Source organism: Haliaeetus leucocephalus, unplaced genomic scaffold (genome assembly GCF_000737465.1).
Source record: "Haliaeetus leucocephalus isolate CR32 unplaced genomic scaffold, Haliaeetus_leucocephalus-4.0 Scaffold636, whole genome shotgun sequence".
In the NCBI taxonomy this organism is placed as follows: Eukaryota; Metazoa; Chordata; class Aves; order Accipitriformes; family Accipitridae; genus Haliaeetus; species Haliaeetus leucocephalus.
Window position 1 is genome coordinate 2440368 of NW_010973072.1, and position 19311 is coordinate 2459678.

Sequence of the window (19311 nt, forward strand, 5' to 3'; positions counted from 1 at the left end):
GTGGTGCATGCTGATCGTTTCTCACCACAGAAACCAACGCAGCATGCAACCAATCCCGGTGCTGGAAGTGGTGCACCTTGCACGGAGTATTGAAAAATGACTGTAATTTGTACTGCCATGGTTGGCGACCTTAAACATTTCAGATGTCACATATTGTTATGTAAATGCTCCTAGAAACGGAATGCTTTGGAACAGAGAATTTGTTTCAGCTGAAGATATATTTTTGATGATTGCAAACATCTGGTTATTAAGGAGGTTGGATCAAGTTAACTTCTTTTTCTTCAAATCATCCACTGAAAGTTGTCTCTGGACCTGAAGGCTTAGTGGTGTGTTTGGTTTTGGGGGTGGTTTGGGTTTTTTTTTCTTTTTTCGTCATTTTTTTGCTTGTTCGGGGTTTTTTGTTTGGTTGGTTGGTTTTTTTTTAAATTTATTGCAGTTTATTTAGTTCTTCTAGTTGACATCTTTACCACAATAGAAATCTGGGGTGCTTCTCTCAGGGCCACGTGGTTTTCAGTATATTTGCTTAAATAACACCTTAAAATCTCACTGTCAGTGACCTACATTCACTAAAATCAAATAGTAAACTAAGGAACAAAGGAGAGAAATTCATAGTAATAATTTCTAGAAATTTAATAATCTGTTATTTCAGAATTTTTTTTTAAGGTATATTTTTGAGGGAAAGAAGGAAGAAAGAAATTCTTCTGTAGCTATGTAAATGCTGATACAGAAAGGTTTTGTATGCTGCATATGATACTTAAAAGCCCTAGCATTGTCAAAAGATTTTCAGCTATTAAGAAACCAGGAAGTTTGGAAAATCAGAAAACTTAGCAGATCCCAGGCCAGAATAGTATTTTGTCATAAAATTTTGAAGCAGATATGCCACTACCTCTCTGTAGAGCAACCAGATCTTTCCGAGAAAGGGTCAGGAAGGGTTTTCAAAATCTTTGAGTGAAGGTGATGCCTCTCTCTCTCCCTGCCTTCGCTAAAATCCTGTTCAGCAGCTCATCTGCTCTCTCTGTGGATATCCCCTCGTAAGGGAGTTTGCAGCACAAGACCCTGTCGTCCTACTTCGTTACGGTAGAAGATGGGTGCCCTTCACTAGTTCCCTCAGTTCTCACAAAGCCTTTGTTCTATTAAGCCAAAAGGCGCGTCTTTTTCTAGACAAGTTTGCTAATCTAGTCAGTCAACCATTGAGCTAAATTTTCAGGGATATTTAACACAGGCACTTTGACCATTCCTTCACATTGGGCATTTATTACCTCTGAGAATTAAGATGCTCTAAAAATAAATATAAAAATGATGCCACAGAATCAGGTTACTTTGTAAAAGTGTATTCTATTTTTTTAAGCGTTTTGTGCAGTTTAATAAGCAAAATAATATTAATTTAATAAGCAAAACAGTATTGCCACTACTGGAGGAAGACACCATGATTTTTGAAGATTGCCTGAGTTACCTTTGGACAAGGATGGTGTCCCACCAAAGTTATTCTGCTGTTGCCCAGACTCTTATTTAGAGTTAGGCCAGGTATTTATACATGACAATGGTGGGAACAAGTTTAGAATGCCCTGCAAGAGCTGATTTCTGTCTGAATGTCTCAGCTACGAAATGGATGCTGCATAGAAGGAAAGTGGACTCTTTTCAACTCTGCTTAGTTTAAAAAGAAATTCTTAAATTTGAACATAGAGTGCAATATGTAGTGAGATAACAACATGGGTTACTACCAGTTTCATGATGTCATGAACATAATACCTTAGTTTAACACAAAGTCATAAAGTTATATAAGAAAATATATACCAGCTATGTGTGATACAGTTTTTGAGTTGGATAATACTTTTTTGTTAGTATTTGCAAAACAAGTCAATACTTTCAGACCAGTAAATAACTAAAATTTTCTTTAATTTAAGGGGCCACATGTGGGTGCTCTGTGTGCAGATGTGTGTGTTACATACATTTTCATAGTTTAGTTAGTACAGTGACTCAGCAGGAAGAAGTAAATGTCCAAGTGTAACACATCTATATTCTCATGTAATTGCGCTGCTTACTTTTGGCATTTTTAGCTAGTAAGTTAGATGTGTAAGCATTGCGAACTCCTGTTGTAAGTTAATACAGAAGTTTTGCGCTGCAGTCAGGTTCAGCAGTGTTTCGGAACTGGGTTCCAAGAGGTCAGCTCAGCACTCTTACATTCTTCTGCAGGATGGTTGGACAGTTCGGCTGGACAGATCTCACCTATTACCCTCATGACCTGTCCTTAAAGCTGACTTCAGAGGGAGCCAGGCATTGCGTCACTAAGAAGTCACATCTTCTCATTGTTCTGATGACTTCCAGCTGTCTGAGATGAATGAACTCTTGGTAATTTAGGGCTCACCTTGCCAGTCAGTATGTTTTCTAACACAATTTGACTCTGCAAAAGTTTTCAATTAGTAAGCTTTATCTTATTATAGATAGATCTCAGTTCAGATATTAGTCAGGTTTAATTTTCTCCATCCACCTATGCTTTATAAGGTGGCACTGCTTTCTGAAGCACAGAACAAATTTCCAACTTTTGCAATTCATGGATCAGTGCAGAAATAATACATACCTCTGTTGCACTGATCCACAGTTGGATTAATAAAGCTTTATGCTGAAATAATTTCTTTGGCCTAGTTTATTAGATCTTGTGCTAGTAACTTCACTGATACAGTAGTACAATTTGGAATTTCTTTGCAGTGCTTTGTTCTGTGCTCACCCAATATGTACTCTGACCTATCAAAGAAGAAAAAAGAAATTTTCATCAGAAAAAATCCTTAATCAGTGAAAATAAATTATAAGAATGGGTTTTTTCAGTCACAATGGGAGTAGGAGTCAAGGAAAATTACAGAGATAATAAAGAGATCACAGAGAATGAATCAACTTACAGAAGGAAGCAAACAACTTGGAATGTCATTTGTTGATAAGAAAAATGAAAAAGCTTTGAATGATATTTTGCAATTCATTTAGTAGCAATTTCTCATTTTTCTCTCAAGGAAGGAGCCCAGCCTTAGAGCCAAGCAAACAGTTTCATACTAAAATATTTTTAATCACTAAAAAAAAATAAAGACGTTTCTTATGTATAATGACATATGTAATTTTAATTATAAATTTACATTATATTCCAGCAACATTTAGTTAGAAAAATAGTGCTTTTCGTTTTAAAAAAAGGACCCACACGTAAGTGTAAAATATAAAGCCGAGGTTTGAAAGGACCTTTTACATAGTTTCTTTTTATTTCATTAACCTTAGAAAGCTTATTACTAAAATCAAATACAATACTTGATCTGAAATAATCTTCTTCACACTTACCTGTTTATATTGCAAAGGTTTGGAACTGAAACTGAATCATTTTTCTTTAAATTTGGAAATCAACTGTAAAGCTAGAAACATCTATTTCTCAGACTAGTCTGACATGCTGCTTACTAGTGTTGATCTCAGCAGCGCTGTCTCAGGATTCCCTGCTCTGTGACAAAAGCCTCCTTTCTGTTCAGTCTCCCTTGAATCTGTCGTTGTTCTTGTTCACTGGTGTCCTGTTTGATACTAACTGGGACATTTTTCTTAGAAAGGGTTTTTCAACAAAGTTAAGAAACGGAAATGAGTCCCAGGCTGTAAAGAAATCTGGAAGATCTTGTGGTCATTAGGCAAAACAAGTTCATGTGATTCACATGGAAAGCTCTCTTCTGCTGTGCCTCATGGTTACTGGGAAACAGCAAATATGGCAGACTTTGCTAGGTCTGAGGAAAATCGTTGATTATTGCCATATTCAAGGCCATTGTTTTCTTATAAATCAAAAAACAGCACACATGCTTTAAAATGTGTCATTTAAAAATGAAATCAGTGTTCATGAGATAAGTAGCACTACATAAATAATTAATGCATCCTTTACTTGCGAGTGAGGCATTTCACTAATTCCTTGAGATAGCATCTTGTTTATTAGCTCAAGGAAAATACTTCATTTTTAGTATCTGTGGCATAATTTCTAATGCCTTGAAATACTACAATGTGCAGCTTATTCATAACTTTGTATGTATAATTCATTTGTGTACCATAAAAATCTACTGAAACTGAAATGAGGGAGTAAAGCTTCATTTGTGTGAGAAAACTGAATGCTGAAATTTAGAGTTTGGAGATCTACATGGCATAGGGAGCTAAGCTTCACCACTGTGCTGCCGGAGGAAGAGAGGCAAGAGATGGTCACATTGTGTATGGCATGAGAGGTGCATGGAGAGCAGAGCCCGTCCGTATAGGAGAATGTAGCTGTGAGCTGTGAGCTATGAGCTATTGCCTGCTTATCTCAAGGGGAGCTCCGGGAACTTCACAGAAAGATTGGTGACTTGGTTGAGGAGAAAAGCGGTTACTATATTAAGCTGACCTTCTTTCTTGGAGCAGCTTCCATGTGGGAGGATTTGAGCTTACTGCTTCTTTGACCTTTCTTGCAGGCTTCTCTCTGGGTACTAGATAGTGTTTTGTACAAAATAATTTTTAAACGATAAAAAAAAAAAAAGAAAGAAAATAAAGAAAAAGACGTCGATGTAAAAACCAATGTCTTCTTGGCTTGATTTGTGTCTTTCTAGGCTTATCTATTTTATTGACAAAGTGCCTACTAATGGTGTAAGAAATGCCCTAATAAAGCAGAAACTACTAGTAAACGTACTCATCTGACCGATTTCGGATGCAGTTGGCAGTACTTACATTGCCAAAAGAAAGGAGAAAGAAGCAGGTTTTGTTTTCTTTGGCAAACTACTGAAAGCAGGTGATCTGATTTTGCTACCTGTAATCACTTTTGAATTCTGCAGCAACTAGTACCTCAGCATTCTTGAAAATCATTCACCAAATAGTAAAGCATCATGAATATGATGTTCCGTCTTTATACTGCTGTCAAGAAAAGCACGTGTCACTATATATCTGGTAGTATAGCAGATATTAGTAGTAGATAGCAGTATTAGTAAAACTAATGAGAAGCCCTTCTATTCCAGCATCATTTGCCTCAAGTTCTTCACAAGTTTGGTGTGTGATGACCTTGTCCTCTCCACTCCTTCCAGTTCTGATGAAGCTAACAGAGAATTAGCTTTCAGTCCATATCTTCACTTCTGGTGTCTTTCCTGGGAAAACAGGGGATAGCGATATGTTTTTTTTCTCTTTGAAAAGAAGAATATCCCTCCTCCCCCAACCTTAAATAAAATTGTGAAGTTGGGGAGGGTGGTGGAGAAGTAACAGAGACTATTCAGAATCTGCTCCCCTTTGTTAAAATAATTGTTTTGGAGTGCTACATTCTAAGAGATTCAAAATGAGAAAGAAGCTTTATTTTCCAACATCTTATTCAGAATTTAAGAAAAAGGGATAATTAATATAAGCTACTGCGTCTACTATGGTGGTTATGGTCTTTTCCAATACATTTCTTTGGGCTTACAGAAACTTCCTCTTACATTGGACTTTGTGCTTTATATATGTGTATATATATATATATGTGCAATTGTTAGAACAAAAAATGTGTTTTGCCAGCACATAGTGATTTATGTCTTCCAGCTTTGTTCTCTGCAGCAATGCCCTCAGTTAATTTTCCAAAGCAGATAATATAACTTGTTCGTTGCAGAAAATGTTGAAACTGGAAAGACAAGAACCTGGAATTAGAGAACATTCTAAAAAGTTGAAAGAGCCTCATACAAGAGTTTCCGTTGTGTATTTACAACAGTGAAAGTTGTGTTATTAGGGTGTCAAAAGGTGTTACTTTAATTCTCAGTCTTTTCTTTGTTTTATTTTAAATAAGGTTGTAGTTGCGTTTCTTCTACTATTTGTTTTATGAAGACTTCATATAAAAGGTGACCCAAAACTGGAAAATATGCATAGGACAGTGAAGGTGACTACCAGCAATCAGAAAACTGAGAACTTTTGTTCCTCGGGTGCTTTCTCTTACTTGTTATGGAGAGAAAATAGCTAACTGTAACCATGATTCCTATCACAATGAATGAAATCATGATTGTAATGCCTGTTTGTTACACTGAATCAATACTCTACGCACTTAATCTGCCTTAGGTTATTTATGTTAACTTGTGCAGATTGTGTGTATGGCTGAGGGCCATATATACTCAGCTGCTATGAAGTTACTGAACTAAGATTTGTGCAGTCAAGAACTGTCTTCTTATGTCATTGATAGATTATCCAACCCAATCCTTTTGAAAGATGAGGATAGAAAAATTATAATGAAGACAGATGTATTCCTCCCTGGATATTATAAAGGTGGAATCTAAACTAGTAAAGAGGTTTTCTTAATATAGTTACAAAAAATGATTATAAGACACAGAGACTAAAATACAGCAGCTAAAATCATGCTAAAGCAGCTGTATAATAGTTGGTGAGAAAAGAGTTTCATATTGATAGAAAAATAATTTCAGGAAATGATTGCCACATCTGATGTTATTTAGATGCACATTTTCTTATTAAATCAAGATTTCTCTCTTCTCTGAGTTTTCCTTAGCACAATAAAATCATAAAATACAACTGAATAAGTCCCCCAAATTTGTTGTTCTTATTTTAATGCCTCCAGGTAGCGCATTAACATATCATCCATTCCTGGGTGAAGTAATTCAGATTTCAGTAACGTGGCTATTTCCAGACCCTGTGTTGGTTTACAAGGAACTCAAGATTTATCTGTCTGCCAAGACAATTTTTTGAATATAAAGTGTAAAAGGAGCTGTGGTGTGATGGGTCCCTGTGTGATGCATTCAGTCTGTTCCCATGCTTGAGACTTATCATCTGTTTTCTGCCTACAGCTTCGGAGAGAGAAAAGGGGATGATAAGCCAAGCAAATTACCCTTTGGAAAATTATATACTGAAGGAAAGAAAAGCACAAGAGCAAAACATAGCTCTTGATGTTTTACGCTTTGTCCTTCTGATGAAGGGTGCTATTAGAAAATACATTTGACTCCTCTGGTAAGATTCACTCGCAGGAGTCAACAAGTGACAAGGACAGTGAATAGAGAAAATATTCTCTGAAAAATCTATGAAAGTGTGAAGAATTACTTTTCTTCAAACTTCAAAAGAAGCAGATGATTTTATATTTAACATCACTATCATACTACAAGACCATATGGAGGAAATAAGACAAAATCAACTGATATCTTTTCATGGTGCCTGTCCTGCTTGGGATATATATAGTCTTTTGCCTGATTCTGTCGCTTCATCTTAATACTAACTCTGTTTAATGACGGAGTCATGCATTCATGTCTCTTTTTAGTGTTGGGTACTTCCTTTGGTATAATATTTATCAAGCAGTTGCATTTTTAGAATTCAAAATAAGTTTCTGTCAGTACATGACTGCGCGTTATATATAAAAGGAGGGCCTAGGTGAATGAAGTATCCTACCGGAAATTACGAGACGCACTTGGGAATTCAAATTCTATCAGCCCTTATTTGTCTTGCGACATCTTCGCTGTATGTCCACAGATCACCAAGAAGAGGAAGAAAAAAGGTCTCCTTTCTGACACACATTCTCTCAAAAGCATTATTTTCTGAATAGTAATGTTTAATAATAATTGAAAATGGTATGTTTTACTCTACTGTGGTGGGTTGACCTTGGCTGGCTGCCAGACCCTGACCCAGCTGCGCTCTCTCATTCCCCCTCCTCAAGAGTATAGGGGGAGAAAGTAAGATGGAAAAGCTCTTGGGCTGAGGCAAAGACAGGGAGATTGCTTACCGATTGCCATCACGGGCAAAACAGACTTGACTTGAAAATTAATTTCTTTTATTGCCTATTAAGATGCAGTTGGATGGTTAGAAGCAAAGACAGAACCTAAAACACCTTCCCCTGCTCCCCACTGTTCTTCCCAGGCTCAACTTCACTCCTTCATTCCCAACTCCTCCACCTCCTCCCAGCACGAGTGGCACACAGATAAGAGGAGCTGAGGGTTGTGGTTGAGGGGCCTCCAACTTCAGTAAACTTTGTATCTTCTGTATATCATCCCATAAAACTCCTTCCATGTTGTTCATGATTGTGTACTTGAACCTTGCAGTCACATGGAATGTTTTATTTCTTACATGCAAACAGGTATAAGAAAAACTTGTAATGTTTTAAAAGAATCAGAATGTCAAGCCCAAAATGAAGGTACGCTACAATGTAAATAGCAAGCTCTCTGAAAGCTACCAGTGTAGACCAGGTTTGGCATATTTTACTCTGCAGACTTAATAAATAGAAAAATAGATGAGTAAAGGTCTGACCTTACTGAAGCAAATGGTAGACACTCTGATTTAAGTGGAGCCGAGTTTTCACACATTATTATTCCATAGCAAACTTTATCGTCAATGTGGTTTTATCAATGTGGTTTCTGTGCATGTATGCATATTTATGATTTTCTCAAGTGATTCTGACTTAGACACATACCAGCTCAGCCCTGTGGGTTTTGGTCATTGACCTCAATACATCACTTATATTTCTGACATGAAAATTCTTGTTGGAATTGCAAAACAGCTTAGGCTAGCAACTTGGTAATAACTATTATTTCCAGATAATAGTATTCCTAAATTGAAAATATTGTTGCAAAAGACCTATTGTGTGCTCTCATATTTAGCTCTCGAAACAGCTTGGGTTGATTCTGATATTGGAAATACCCATTTTAAGTTGCGGAACTGCCAAACGAATGTAAAATTGCAGGACTTGCGTAATGTGTGTAATTGGTAGGCCACTGTTGTGTACTTCCAGTTTTATCTAGTGTAATCATTTAAACCATCTTTGTCATACTATGTCATTTTTCCTGAAGGGTTTAGAATCTAAGATTTGAACTATTTACACTGATGATTTATCTTAGCTGAATTGCAGCAGTCTCTGGGTAAACTGTTAACAGCAATATAACGGTACTGCATTTTTCCAGATAAGTAGTAGTAATGTATCCAATCAAAACTGCAGGGGAGCTCAGAACTATTGGCATGTTCGCCAAAGTTGTAAAATGATAAAGTGAGGAAGGTTAATACTTTTTTCCTAAGAATAATGCCATGACATTCTTAACAGACCTGTTATCGCTATCGGAGATGTGTATTGAGCCAACAGTGCAGTAGCTATGAATACTCTCATCTCTGTGTACGTTGACGTATTGAGATTTGACCCAATGGGTAGAATACCACCAGTATAGTTATTTCACATATTCCTCTCACCATATAAACTTATGCTGTGTTTTGTTTTCCGTCTAAGTAGTGACAACTACTGCTTTGTTTCAGAGGGTTGACAAAATTGCAGGACAAGAAAGTGGTAGTTTAAGAGATAGCATTTTGTTAACTTATTAAAACTGATTGTAAGATTGGCCCACTGAAAATTTTTATAGAAAAGATGCTGCCAATATGTGGTTTCTTAGAAAAGAAGAAGAAAAAAAAACCCCAAACCTTATCAAAAGTATTTTCCAATCCTGCCATGCTTTGCCTCTCCTTGACTAAGCATTTGGCATACTTTATAAGATGATGTATTCAGTACAGTTTCACTTCTGATAATTACTACCAACCTCCTTAACCAATGTGAAGATTGCCTTCCTTCCCCGCTCCCTCTGTTCTTGTGACAAGACTAACCTCAGCTGTGCAGGGGTTGGTGGCATTTGCATGTGGAAATGCACTAATATGGATGTTTTTCTTTGTGTGTGCATCCTTGCAGTGTTGTATACCAGGATGGATTTTATGGTGCAGACATTTATGTAAGTATTCATTGATGTGCATGCTGTCCTTGTACATTACCAGAGTCATTCTTTTTACAAGTTTGCTGCCTAGCTTGACTCTGTTGTGTCTATTTACCATCCTTTGCCTGTCAGAAAGAATTGAGAAGAATATCTCTCACATTGGAAGACCTTTCTGTTCATTACATCTATCATTGTTCAGTGGAGCTGAATTAACTCTTCAATCAAATGCTGAATGAATGCAAAAAGATGTGAAAAATGTGTGTGCGTGTATGGAGGGGCGTCTCCCTTCAAAATTGCAGTTCAAAGGAAAAATAAAAACAAAACAGAAACATTCTTCTGCAAATCCCCAAAAGCTCGTTTTTAAAAATCAAGGCAAGCTGAGTATTATTAACACCTGAACTATGAAAATACTTTATGGAGAGATACAGATTTCCCAAATACAGGCAACATTGGGTATACGTAAGTGCCATGGTGATAAGTAGAGCTTAATTACATAGTAAGTTTAAGATATGGCTCTCTATTGTCTGTAATCTGAGTAGACTTCCATCTGCTCTTTTAAAATCCACTTATTTCAATTTAAATAAAACGGGTAGACACTTCTCATGATATAAGAAGTGGTTATATTTGTCAGTAAGGATTTATAGTGCTGGATCTATCATTACCTACTTCACCTCATTGGTCACCAATTTCCTTTTAAATTTTCTTTTTTTTTTTTTTTTTTTTTTTTTCCCAATACTGAAATTTTTACCCTGAATGTATACAGGGAGGCTACTTATGTCTGAGTATGCAAGAGGTTTCAGGTGGTTGAGGCTGAATTTCACTGTTCTAAAATAATTAATTCTTATACCCTATGTGTAGATAGAAAATATTTTACTGATACTCCAGTAATCGTTCACATTTGTTATTATTTTGATAAAGCAATCTGGACCTAAGTTATAGGTATCACCTTTATTTCACCAGAGAACTTTCTCTAACCTACCTGTACTTCTGTTGTACTGTGTCTGTTGAGATACAAAGAGATGGATGAGTTGAAATCAGTATGAATATTAAAAATTTAATAGGTAGTGCTAGAAAACATTCCTTGTATTTATTATCAGCAATCTTTTAGAACTATTTCCAAAGGAACAGATTTTTTAAAACAAATTTTATATAAAGAAGGAAAACAATTTGAATTTATGGATGAAGTAGGTTTTGTTTTTCTGATGGAGGTAGAAAGAGCCTGATGCTTATTTGAAAATTCATTTGTGTAGATTAAAAATATATTTAAAATAAATTAGCATGAGTTAAAATTCTCTCCCTATGTATTTATGTACTTAGTGATGTTATCAGTAACATATTGTTTACAACACATAAGAATCACCCATTTGCCAAAGGCTTACTCAAGTGTAGTATGCTGCTCTAATCTCACCTAAACACATTGCTGCTGAATTTTCAAGCTATATAGCATACATGGCACAGCGTGGAATTTCTTCAGGTGTGGTTTCCAATTTTCATATTTCTTCAAACTGTCAAAGGAATGTGACATCCATTTTGCTCAGTTTACCAACCTGAAAATCTGAAAGGCAACAAGACATCTTTCTCAGGATTCCTTAATGTGATAGTATAGGTGGGAACTAAAGTTAATGTAACTGTTCATAGTTCTGGAACCCACTGCTGCTGAAAAACAGGAATATCTCTTTTGTTCATTGGCAATAATATTTTTAGATGGCCTCACTCTCTCTAACAGACTTCAACATTTTTGGAAAGTGATTTCAATGAGGAGGATACTGAAGAAATTACTCATTTCTAATATAGCCTCAGTTTAGTTGTCTGGAATAGTCATGTGCATTAGAAATTGGAATAACTGTACTGGTGCGTTGGTTTTCACTCAGTTGCAGCCTTGTATTTCTGATTGTATTTCTTAGTTCTCTTAATGCAGCAGAACATTTGCCTTTGGAGCAGTTGACAGAATTAAAACACTCTTCTGGATTTTTTTTTTTATAATGTACAAAGCTTATTATTTTATAATTCATTTTTCTTCACATTTGTTCTTGCTTGCGTATAAAACATTTTGCAGGGAAGGGAAAGAGATAGAGAGAAAACTGGCATAAATCAAAAGAAACCTTATAATTCACAATGTATTAGTTCTTAGTGTTAGTTTGCAGTGGACCAAGTTATTTACTGAATCCCAGTTGATTATGACATAGTTCTACTCAGCTTTCATTTTAAGTACAGAGCTGAAGCTTTGTGAAAGAACAAATGCTTTGTGAAAAGAAAAACCCAAACAAAAAAAATTAAACAATATAGGTTTTAATGGTAGATTGGAGAGAAAGGAACCTTAAAAATACCACAGGAAGCAAAACAAAAGGAACACAGTACTGAAAAGCCGAACCAAAAATATGCATTAACAAGTATATCAGAGTGGGTTTCATTCTGATATGATTACATTGCGTACTAACAGTAATATGGACCATGCCAGTCTTTTCATAACGAGCTATCAGTATAGCCTTTGATGACTACATTTTGTGGAAAGGAAGGAGGGAAGACACAGAAAGATACTGCTTGGGTAAAAACTGCAGGGTGAGCCAAGAACAGCAAATAGCCAGAGCTGGTTAATATTAACCAGAGGAATAGAAGAGAACAGGAATATAAAAATAGGTGGAAAGTACAGTCTAAAATGAAAAGTCAACAGCCATGGTTCTAGATGTAATACAATATATTCTATATTTCATATAGTTCTATATGGAACGTAATAATGCTTCTGAAATAGCTGAGCTATTGAATTCCATTTCAAATGTGCCTTTGAGTAGGAAAAATAAAGGAGATGATTAGGAAGTAAGGAAGACCTTTTAAAATTAAGTATTGATTCACTGAGAGAAAAAGTCATTAAAAAAGAATTAAGGTTGCCTGCCAGCAAATATAGAAGTTCCTAGATGAAGATTGACACCTGTGAAAACAAGAAAATACACTCCACAAAATGAACAAAAATAGTAACAGACGCAGAAATATGCAGTTAGACTAATATCTCTACACTATTGCTCTGCTTTATCTTAAATCTGTTATTTTTTTTTACCATTGTCATAAAGAATGTTTTCAGAACACGTCAGTCTTCAATCCACACCTAAAATGTGGGAAGGCTAAGAAATATGAGAAACTTCCAAACTCCGTCATCACCAGCTTCAGAAGTCCCTTGGTAATGCAGTTTAACCACGTGCATTAGTCAGTCTTTTTGTTCACAGTGAGATTTTCTAACTTGTTCTCAGGAATTTTGGACCTGTGATACTGCGTGAGAGTCCACGACAACATAGAAGTACATAGGTTTAAGATTTTTTTTCTGAGCTGCTGGTCAAGAATAAGGCATACTTTGGTAATCAGCAGTATAGAACAAGATTATCAATAGCCACTGCCATCGCCTTTAGCTCAAAGGTAGGATGCTATTGAGGGTGGAGCACGTATTTATTTCCCAAGGAAAAAGCAGCTATGATTATCTAAGCAACGCTCCCTTCATACTAGGTAGAAGTCCATTGATGCAGATGCCCTTAAAGGTGCTGTTCTAAAGTGAAAAGCAAGGATATTCAGTTAGCACTGAAGTCTTTCTTTTAAGTACCAAAGATTTTTGTGTTTTGTAAGTGGAAGAATGTGCCCTTTCCTGTGACTTGCAGGAACAGAATGAGAAGGGGAGAAATGACTTGAACCTTTCACATAGGCCTGTTCCCAAAGTTGAGCCAGCACAAAGAGGTGGTGGGTCATTCAGTTGTAATTCTCCCAGTCAAAGTTTTACTCCGTGAGCAGAACAAATACTGTTTAAACCTCAATATCATATGAGTGGAGGAAGAGGAAATTACTACTTCTACCTTCTATATTCTGCAGGGCTGGGTACAATTCATTCCATTTTAAACCCTTTCCTCTATTTGTAGCTAATAAGGCAGGTATAACGCTCAATAGTAGAGAAGGTTTTGAACCTTGATTAATTTATGTTTACAAAACACTTTGAGATCCTTGAGTGAAAGGAAGTATACGAAGTAAAAATTGAGGAAAAATAATTCTCACCATTCACGTAGAATGTTAAATATGTTAGGAACAGGAAAAACTAACGAAAAAATACGCATCATTTAGAGTCACTTAGTTTATCTCTGCAATAAACACTGTCAGTACATTTGAGATCAAGATAAAAAAAATAATTTAGGTATTTTAGGAGGAGGTGAACACATGTATACATGGTTTTGTGTTCTATAGATGTGTGTTTGTATAACTCGTTTTTGTGGAAATTATTTTTATTACAGATATACAAACTTTACTTAAAAATTCACATGCATTTGATTTTCTGTTCACTTCCATTTTATCATATCTTATCTAAAATTTCTGCGATTTCTTTCTAAAATCGATTAAGATTTCTCTGTAACAATTGGCTACTGACCTTCCACTGCTCTTTTTTCAATTTGCCTGAGCCACAGAGATGTACGAAACATTGAAAGGAAAATTGTATTGAGTGGCTCTGGGGAATTTGTCTAAACTCCTTCCTTACATTTTTATTTCCATCCTTCTTTCCTTACTCATTCAATTCATTAAATTTCTGTTTCTTTATAGAGCAGTATTGCAAGAGCCTGTGTATGGCAATAAGTTACCACAGGTATGACATACTGACTGATGGAAAAAAACTCATTACGCTGAATGTAGACTCTTGTAAAATCATACTAATACTCAAATAATTATGTGGGAAAATGGATTCTGTGTGTCTAAATGATAAGAATAGTCTAGCAGTTGCATTTTATTTTCCAGATTCTATCACAAAATCACAGATATTCTTCATATCCCATGAAATGCAACAGTTACTGTTGTGAGTGTGCCATTCAGTATTTTATGCCAGTGAGATGTATTTCTGTATTTGGACAGTGAGTGTTTTGAGTCTATACTTAATTTTTTAAGACAACGTAAGCTGCTGTAACGTTGTGTTATCGTTGTTTTGGAAGTAGCAAATATGGGAGCACAGATAAGGCAGTAGATATTTTTTCATTATTTTAGCTGAGTTTATGATTTCAGCTGAATTTTCAAAATAATAATTTAAAGCATAGCAGTACTTTCTATTTGAATGTACAGAGTGAGGGGGAAAAAGCATTTCTACAACATAGGAACTGAAAAGTGTTTTTTATTATTATGTAATTATTACATAATTTTGCTCTAAATATTTTATTTTGGAATATAGTCTAAGGCGTGAAGATAAATATTTAATATATTACTCCAGAAGTTTATATGTAGTGAATACTACTAGTGTATTCTTCATCTAAGATATCAGCCAAGTTCAAAATCGAGAAAAATTGTAAAGCAGAACTTGCCACAGAAGTTTAGAGTTCAGGGGTTTGAATCAGATTCCCGTCCTGATTCCCAATATAAAGCGTACCTTCAAGTATTTTGTTACTGCAGTGATAAATCATCTAAAGTAACTGAAGTAAAACAATAAGAAAACTTAGTATCACACCAAAACTGCAGTACACAAACCCCATCAAAATAATTTGTGTAAGAATGTTTTTATGTGCAATTATATGATAATTATATTAATATGAAATCATGACATGGGCTGGTAGGGCATTATGATTTTCCTGATAACCAAATGCATCCTGTCTTTTAGTTCTCCAAAGAATTGAGGCAAATTCAATAACTTCGATCCCTTTTTATTTTTATTGCTTTAGACTCAGTCTTTCCAGGACTCTCACAAACGCCATACTGACTGTTGAATGCAAAGCATCTCAATAAAGTTCAGAGTTGAGCTTCATTGTTCAGCAGCAATTCTTTGATGAAAGCAAATGAAGATGTAAGCAGAAAAGGAATCTCTTGTATTTAGGAAGGAAGAAAGGGTCTGTCTTCACAGACTGACCAATTTTTAGTGATAGTTAAATAAAGGAAGGGAAAACAATCCTCATGGAGTCTACCATCCGCAGATTTAAAACCAGCCAGTATGTGAACAGCCTGTCTCATTTTTGTCTGATTAAGAACACCGAAACAGATTGATACTTCTCATGGTGGCCCGTTCTCAGTTCTGTACGCAGTGGGAGTCATTATGTGCATAGTTAGATTGAAATGAAGTGGCTCTCACATTTAAATAAGGGGGTTTAGAAATGGAATACAGGACAAGTGAAGAAGTCACACACGTGGCGAACAGAATCATGTCATACTGCAGAATGACTTGCAGTCTGCCACACATTTTCAGGACTGGATCATGCAAACAAGTTTACTATCTTCTTTATACTTTTACTCCCTCATATCAGCACTCAGAGAAAAAATGAAAAGAAAGAAAAAATAGAAAAGAAAAAAAAAGAAAAAAAAGGTGCTATATTTAGCACTCAAAAGCAAGAAGGGAGAATGGATGATTTTGTATAATCTCTCACCTTTCTCCTTGTAGCAGAAGCCAGAACAAGTGTGCAGCTTGCATTATCATCCCTCAGCCTCACAGTTTACTGGCTCAGTTTGCACTTGGTGACATTATTTGACATCTGATTGCCTGTATGCACATACCTGCGAGCAATATGTGCCTATTATACATTTTTGACAGTAATAGCCTTCTATTGGTTTATAAAAATCAAATGATCTGAAATGAGAAAGTATTTCGTCTCAATGCTTCCATGCTTGCACAGAGAAGCAGCTCACTGCAAAAGAGCGAGCGTAGAGAGTATTATGAAAGCCCCTGCCTTATTCCAGCGGTTGTGTGACACGATTGCTGCTGGCAGGGAACTGACCACGAGTCGGGAGGTAAATGTACTGTTCTCTGTGTGAGCGCTTGAAAAAAAATCAGAATGACTGTTCCTCAAGCAAGTTGACGATTCAAAGCCTGGAGTTTCTAATGAGCTGTCAGTATATGTAAAACATATATTTATTCTTAGGGTGGCGTAGCGTTATCAGCTGAAGGATTGATTTCCCAAACCAACCCGCTTCCAATCTTCAAACCAACAAGGGTTTACACACATTAGGGATGGAATTGATTCCGCCAAGCAAAGTAGCAGAAGGGGAAATAGCTTGTAAAAGTAGTTGAGATTTCTTTTTCTGGAAAGAGTGAATTTTTATTTGTAAAATCAAAATAGAAACCCCACAAAAGTTTCTGCAGTAGAAATGTACTCCTGTTACAGTAAAGGTTGACACACTGTAGCCTGTTCTTCATGCTTCAGCATAATAGCTTGTGTGAATGCAGCCTTCCAAAAAAAAAAAAAAGGAAAAAATCAATCCGTTATGGCAAACAGTTTAGGAAAAGAGTGAATTTTATTCAAAGCTGAGTGATCTGATACTTTCTTATTCAACTCTTTGTTAAGGTGGGGGAAGGTGGGAAAGGAAATACAAAAGTCCCCTGTCCCAGAGGATTATGGGGTGGTGAATTCTAATTGGGACGTAAATCGTGTTTGTGTTATCTGTGGAGACTGGCCTGTGTTTGTTAATTGGCATGCTGAGATCATTTTGAAATGGTTGATATAACACCGTGGTCCATTGAACAGGAAGCTCTGCTGTTTTCACAGTTTGATAATCAATGCATCACTGCACACAATTCCTTTCAAATGTGTGTTTGTTTGTCCTGTTTGCTTAATTGAACATCTGCAATTACTGTTACATACAACTGAATGTTAATTCATGGAAGAAGAGAATTTTGCTTCTTCATTATAATTTTATGTATAAATTGAAACCTATGTAATGTTAAGTGTTAACTGAGTGCGCAGATTCATAGGTTTAATCAACCAGACGTGATAAATCATATTTTGTACAAAAAAGAATTGATTATTAGCTGAATTTTTCTTTTAAGTTCAGCATCGCTTTATTAATATACATACACCTCATTCATAAGAACAATTGCTACTTGAAAACTTGTGGAAGACTACAGTATTGTCTTGTAAAAAACCTTACATTGATGAATACAGTTCATTGCTTTTTCCTGGTCTCTGGGACAAATCTTAACAAGCACAAGTTTGTGGTGATAAATTCTGCTTAACGATTCACTGACATATCTCCTACGTATTTAACCCCTTAACTGAACTTACAGCATGAGAGTACTCTTTCAGTTGTTGCTAAGTTTTGCAAAATGTTATTTAAGGTGCTGTAGCAATCCAGTTAGAGCGTGAGTTTGTGTTTCAGGGTGGTTATGCTGCCTACCGGTATGCCCAGCCTGCCACTGCCACTGCAGCTGCCTACAGTGACAGGTAAGACCTCATTTACTGCTAATAAATATTTGACCAGTGGAAGTTGAAGATGATTCTATAAATTTGCCTTGTTGAAGTCTCATAACTGTCTTGTTGCTCTGCAGATAATTGTGATATCTAAAGCAGGCTGTTTTATTATAATCCATGAATAGCCATAAATTGAGAGATTTTAGGCCTTAATTGAGAATCAGGCATGAGATGTGCACATTCCCAAGCTGTAGATCATTCAATTAATGTCTGTGACCCTTGTACAATGTAGATAAATATATGTACAGCTTCATGATGGTCTGCTGCTAAAGATCATTATTCGTCTTAGGAGTATTATTTCAGTTGATTTAGAACCTGAACCTATTGAGTGCCCTCAATTCTCATTGACATTGTTTTAGTCAGTGGAAATCGAGAATGAACTGTGTCTAAGCTTGAACTATCCAAGGCAAAACAATATTTTTTCCATTTGTTTTCTTTCCAGGCATTTGATTTTTTGAAACACCGAAAAAAGAATTCAGTTATTCTTCTTTTGCTCTGTATTTTTATCCTCAAAATGTAAACCACATTTGGTGGAAATAATACCAGGAATAAAAGATTATTAAAATCTGCATAAGAGAAACATGCAAAGACTTAACTTCTGTAAACTAAAAGCAATGTCGCATAAATTAACTTGTCTTCTTGCAAGATGAAAATTGGGACCCCTTTGAAGTCGATGTCTAAATTGCTATTGACTTCAGTAGGAACAGGATCTTGTCAAATTGCATAAAATTAAGTCTTTGCAGCGTGTGGACAAGATTTTGTAATGAAAAGAAAGACTATCCTATGTTTTCTTCATAAACTGTACCCTTAACAAAATCTATGCTATCTTTAGTACTTTTTGAGTACTTGGAGAGTGTACAGTCCTAAAGGGAGGATGTATATTGTGAAAGACAGATACATGCATGTATTTTGCTTCACAATAGCAGCGAGAAGTAAGGTCACACTTCACAGTTCCTGATACAAGGAAATTTTCCCTTGGAATCATGGAGATAATTTCTAAAGTCTTGATTACTATTGAAAAATTTCTTTAGATGCTAAATTAGACATCGTTTTAAATGTTTCTGCTTCTTAAAGAAATCAACAGATTAAGAAATTTCAGTGAACTATTTCTTAGATTGAAGTGCTGTTCATGGATTCTGTATTTTTAGAACAAAGTACCATGGTATGAATGTTACAATGCTATGCATGCATATTTGCCTTTCAAATGCTTATTCTGGGTAATGAAGACCTGTTTTTTAAAGTTATGTGAATAAAATAATTTGCATGTATGGCTGAGGCATGCTGTGTCAGACAGGTAAGCAAGTTACTTTCTATTAATTTTGGATCAGTAATATCAAGTAGATATGTGCTGTATGCACTTTGTTCACGATGTACTATTTCTACTTAGGGTAACCTACAAAGGTGAAGTGCTACTCAGTAGTTTCATTTCATTTCCACAAAGGTGTGTTAGCATGTCGCAGCTCTAGTAT

At 35.8% G+C, this 19311-nt stretch overlaps 1 protein-coding gene across 2 annotated transcripts in view; it reads left to right on the forward strand.

The window, feature by feature from the left end:
• The window catches only part of RBFOX1 (RNA binding protein, fox-1 homolog (C. elegans) 1), a 293981-nt gene that overhangs the window by 242139 nt on the left and 32531 nt on the right, over positions 1 to 19311 (forward strand). The window contains exons 9-10 of one of the 2 annotated variants that reach the window (XM_010578434.1): positions 9641 to 9680; positions 17751 to 17815. In XM_010578434.1, the coding sequence (XP_010576736.1) occupies positions 9641 to 9680; positions 17751 to 17815 (105 nt within the window). Of the gene's footprint in view, positions 1 to 9640; positions 9681 to 14228; positions 14272 to 17750; positions 17816 to 19311 lie in introns of both variants that reach the window. The other variant, XM_010578433.1, reaches the window with a different exon arrangement.